Source organism: Brachionichthys hirsutus, unplaced genomic scaffold (assembly GCF_040956055.1).
Source record: "Brachionichthys hirsutus isolate HB-005 unplaced genomic scaffold, CSIRO-AGI_Bhir_v1 contig_477, whole genome shotgun sequence".
Lineage (NCBI taxonomy): Eukaryota > Metazoa > Chordata > Actinopteri > Lophiiformes > Brachionichthyidae > Brachionichthys > Brachionichthys hirsutus.
This window is the reverse complement of record NW_027181420.1, coordinates 1-4,941: the sequence shown is the minus strand read 5'-3', so window position 1 is coordinate 4,941 and position 4,941 is coordinate 1. Positions and strand designations below refer to the sequence as shown.

Here is a 4,941-nt window from a genome sequence, read left to right as displayed (position 1 = left end):
AACTTTTATCATAAATATGATCATGACTTCTGGTTATCTTAGGCCAGCAAAGAAGGCCTTGCTGGCCCCGACGGCCCACACTGCACCTCGGTCGTTTTCACACTGGCCCAAGAGGACTCGGTTCGATTGGGGAGCTGAGAGTCCCAACGCTGCTGCATTTATAGTTTATGGAAGGTCTGCTTTCACACCGTGGTTTCTAACGCGAAGCGAACTCTCTGAGCGGCGTCACGTGGCTGAACTGGGCGCTCGTCCGACTCCGATCGAGTCTGCGAGCTCCTGATCGGGCCGGGACATCCCGAGTATTGATTATTGCACGTGTCACCCTGTATGCATCGTGACTAAAAGCATGTTTGAGCTTGGAAGACATCTACTCGGTGTCTCAGGTCTGGGTTGACCCGGTCCGTCTGACTCCTCCAGGCAGTCGTGGCCGACCAGGGTGGACATGCACCAGGACATCGAGGACAGCCTGGCTGCGTCCCCCATCTCCCACGGTGGAGGCCCCCAGTCCCCGGCCCGCAGCACGGAGAACCTGCTCAATGGACATCGCTCCAAAGGCTTGCTGGAGCTGGGTCGGCGGGAGGAAACGGCGAGCGACTCTCCGGGGCAGCCGGCACAGGTCCGCTCATCGGCATCACGCCGTGGTCGGTCGCACCCCCTGAATGATCCTAACACGAGTGCCTCGTCTTTTTGTTCATCTCCTATCAGGGTGCCTGTGCTGCCACCTCGGGCCCCGCTCCTGGTTCTGGTACCAGCAGGGCCCCCGCGCCGTCCACTTCAGCAGCAGCCAAGCAGAGGGCCTGCCTCTTCAGGTCAGCGGCGTGTTTGTGTCCGTTCTGGTTCTGGTTCTGGTTCTGGCTGATCCAGTTCCCGTCGAGGGTCCCGCGGGAACCCGCTAAAGAACCGCTGCACCGGAGATCGCCGTTCGTCTCGTCTCTTCTGATCTGGTGGTTAAAGTCTCGCCAATCGTGTTTTTTCAGGGTGGAGGAAGACGAGGAGGAGGAGGAAGAGCAGGAGCCACCCCCCGTCCGGACGCAGGTGGTCCTGCGCCGTAAGCCTCCCTCCATCACCAACCGCCTCACGTCCAGGAAGAGCGCTCCAGTGCTCAAGCAGATCTTTGAGGAGGGGGAGTCGGACGATGACTTTGGCCTGGACGAGGGCCTGCCCCCCAAACTCAGCCGCCTCAGGATGAACATGGCGGGACACGCCACCAACCTGAGCGCCGGTGCCGGGGCCTCCTCGTCCCCGGGGGCCACACAGAAGCGCTACCACCGGCGCAAAAGTCAGGGGAGGGGCTCCTCGTGTTCCAGCTCTGAGACCAGCGACGACGACTCCGAGAGTCACCGGAGGCGCCTGGACAAAGACTCCGGGTTTGGGTACAGCTGGAACCGGAGAGACAGCAGTGAGGGGCCGCCCGGCAGCCCGGGGGGGGGCAACGGGGGCAACGGGGGCGGCAGCAGCTCAGAGCCAAGCAAACCTCCTGGAGAGGGAGGGGGGGCCTCTGGTCCAGACCGGGGAAGTCCTCCTGCTGGGGGTGGAAATGGAGGAGGCGGGGGAGGGGGGTGTAACAAAGGACAAGACAGCCCCTCCAGTTGTTGTAACAACAGCAGCACGGCCAGCCCCTCCCTCCGTGCCCCGCCTCACACAAGCAGCCCCTCCCTCCGGGCCCCGCCCCACACGACCAACCCCTCCCTCCGCGCCCCGCCCCACACGACCAGCCCCTCCCTCCGCGCCCCGCCCCACACGACCAGCCCCTCCCTCCGCGCCCCGCCCCACACGAGCAGCCCCTTCCTCCGCGCCCCGCCCCACACGGCCAGCCCCCCCCTCCGCGCCCCGCCCCACACGCCCAGCCCCTCCCTCCGCGCCCCGCCCCACACGCCCAGCCGCAGCGCTGCGCTGGTGGAGAGCCTGAAGCTGATGAGTCTGTGCCTGCAACACCACCGCAGTGGGGGGGGGCGCTTCATCATAGACCCCCGCAGCCTCTCAGGGGGGGAGATCCAGGAGAAATTAGCCTGGGGGGTGTGCATCAGCTCCACCGAGAGGCTGGACACCCTCCCCCTCCCCCCTCCCGCCCCGGCTCGCACCCATTCGGTGCAGCACCACCACCGCAGGGCGGGGGGGCACGGACGGGCCGGCAGGGACCCCCCCAGCAACCTGAGCGCTCTGCTTCAACTACCTCTGTGTGAGAAGACCATCTCTGTCAACATCCAGCGGGGGGGGGGCTGTACCTCGGCCCCGCCCAGCTGCTGCCGGGTCATCTAAGCTCCACCCACCTCTGTCCCCTCACACGCCGCTGCTCAGTGTGTCTGTCCAGTGTGGTCCCTCACGTCCCCCTCACCAGTTGTCCCGTCGTCTGACTTGTCCTCCATGCTTGTCTTCTCATGATGGACGGCGCAGGAGAAGACGTCGGGTAGACGTACGCGTCTTTACTCGCAGCAGAGTACTAGGTGCAAGAAAATATTTTTTTAAAGTACATTCTGAGTATAAGTATACGTAAATATTAGTAATTTATCAAGAATACTTTTAGGAGAAACGTTCATTTTGTGACGGACTGAGTTCATTTTAACGAATGAATGACGATAAATGTCTTTCTGTCCTCTCAAAATGACGACGTCCTCTTTTATTGTTCTCAAATGGAATGCTGACTTTCTGTCGGGCTCGTCTTTCTGTCCTTCCTGTTGAGCAGAGACAAGGAGGAGGAGCTATATGTCATGTGACAAAGGGAATCAACCAACCACAGCAAACTTCTTAACAATATTGTTTTTGACTGCGTCATTGTGATGAACGAAAACGCTCCAAATGCCACATTTAAGGGTTGTCCTGTCCTGCTCGTCTCCTCCCTTGCCCTGTCCTGCTTGTGTCCTCCCTTGCCCTGTCCTGCTTGTCTCCTCCCTTGCCCTGTCCTGCTTGTGTCCTCCCTTGCCCTGTCCTGCTTGTGTCCTCGTGCGGTTAGCGAACAAGGTGTCGGCACACTCGTCCTCCGGTGCTCTCTGGGAGTGTCTCCTGATGTCTTTGTTCCGTCGTCTCTTTAAGCCGCGGTTTGTTAAACCCTTTAAACGCCAGCTTGGTGACCGGGACGTGACCCTTACTGCTGACCCTTACTGCTGACCCTTACTGCTGACCCTTACTGCTGACCCTTACTGCTGACCCTTACTGCTGGCCCTTACTGCTGGCCCTTACTGCTGACCCTTACTGCTGACCCTTACTGCTGGCCCTTACTGCTGGCCCTTACTGCTGACCCTTACTGCTGACCCTTACTGCTGACCCTTACTGCTGGCCCTTACTGCTGGCCCTTACTGCTGACCCTTACTGCTGACCCTTACTGCTGACCCTTACTGCTGACCCTTACTGCTGACCCTTACTGCTGGCCCTTACTGCTGGCCCTTACTGCTAGCCGCTGCTCGTCTGGAGAAACTACAACAAGCCGCTCTGATTCTGCAAACTGGCAGAATATCAATAAAACGACGTTCATTTCTTTCTATTTTTGATCCTTTCTGACCTAAATTTCATTGAATGCGTTTCTGAACCCCGACTCTGTTGCTGTTGCTGTTTCTCATCGTCACGGCGACCCCCTCGTGTTTCCTTCTGGACAACTGGAGGGTTCCATCGAACCTCGTCCAATCAGCTGTCTGATGGGCCCGATGTCCCCAGGCGTGTTGCTCCTCATGCTCAGTGATCAGGGAGATTCAGTCGGTTCTTAGACTAGAATAGAAAGCCGTTATCGTCATGGCGTAGCGGCTACACAATGAGATTAGCAGCGCTGCTCCGTCTGGGGTCGAATAACGGCATCAAAGTCAAGTAATAGAAGACTAAGACGACGTCCTAGATCCGTCCTTTCAGCTGGGTCCCGTGTCCCCCGGCGCCCCACTGGGTTGGTCTCGGTGTTCTGGTGCGCTCTGCTTCGGACGCCTACCGTGCGTGGCTGAAGTGTGTCCACTTGTATCAGTATGTATATAGAATATGTTAAAGTAAAGTTTATTTTTAAAGCGTGTACATTTATTGTGTGATCTGATGGTCGGCTTGTTAAAGGAAAGGCGTGTTCAACGGTGGAAGCTGGCGGGTGCGGCGGGTGAAGCGGCAAAGTTCAGATGGGATTTTTTAAGGGCATTGGCAATAAGTTCTATTGTGTGTTGCAGCTATCTGTACAGCTCTACTTTCTAAACGGCCACATTGGACTACAGAAAAAAGGACGCTGTTTTTAACGTTTTACTTCTCTTTGATTGTTGTCTGAGCTTTCCTTTGAAGACAAAGTGTAAATATGGTGCTCTTCATGTAGAACAGCGGGTTGCTAGCTGTACGCTAATCTAGCCTTATGATGATAGAAGTACACGAGCAGGTTCTGTTCACGCCGCCGGCCGTCTCTCTCGGATGTATCCAGATGTGCGTGTTTCAATGTTTGACATTCAGAGTCGACCACAGAAATGTTGCTGGACCAAAAAACACCAGGGGGAGGGGAGCGAGAAATACTCTGTGTATTATTCTGTAGTTGATACCTGTTGTCAGAAGTTGCATATAACTATGGTAATATCCAAAATAAATGTGGACTGTCTCCCTTGTGTGTCCCCTTCTTTGTCTCCCACTGGCTGGTTATCCGGGACCGGAAGGATTTGTCTTCATGGAGTCGGTTTGAACGACCGTATTTATTCGTGTGACTCTCGGTGTGTCCGGAGGAGGAGGAGGAGGAGGAAGAGGAAGAGTGAACGTGCTGCTGCAGAGGTCACCCCACGGGCTGGGGGTCAGCGACGCTCTGGAGCCGCTCTGTCTCTTCACTGGAAACCAGTAACGGGTGGAGTCGGATGCATTCCATCAACCATCAGAGGAAGATGAGGCTTGGGCTTCATCACGTGTCCCTAAAGGACAGCGATCACAAGCTCACCAAGGCTTGGGTCCAGAAGAAGCTCTGGATCGTTTCAGAGCGGCGATGAGAAGGTCACGGCAGTGAGA

At 57.0% G+C, this 4,941-nt stretch overlaps 1 protein-coding gene across 1 annotated transcript; it reads left to right on the top strand.

Moving 5' to 3' along the window:
- Window positions 1-417: 417 nt before the first annotated feature.
- On the top strand, window positions 418-2,259 carry LOC137917474 (SNF-related serine/threonine-protein kinase-like; the record flags this gene model as incomplete). The annotated part of the gene is made up of 4 exons (XM_068760213.1): window positions 418-616; window positions 706-809; window positions 978-1,651; window positions 1,874-2,259. Coding segments are annotated over 4 exons (1,363 nt in total), but the record flags the coding sequence as incomplete, so codon positions are not given.
- Between the last annotated feature and the right edge of the window lie 2,682 nt (window positions 2,260-4,941).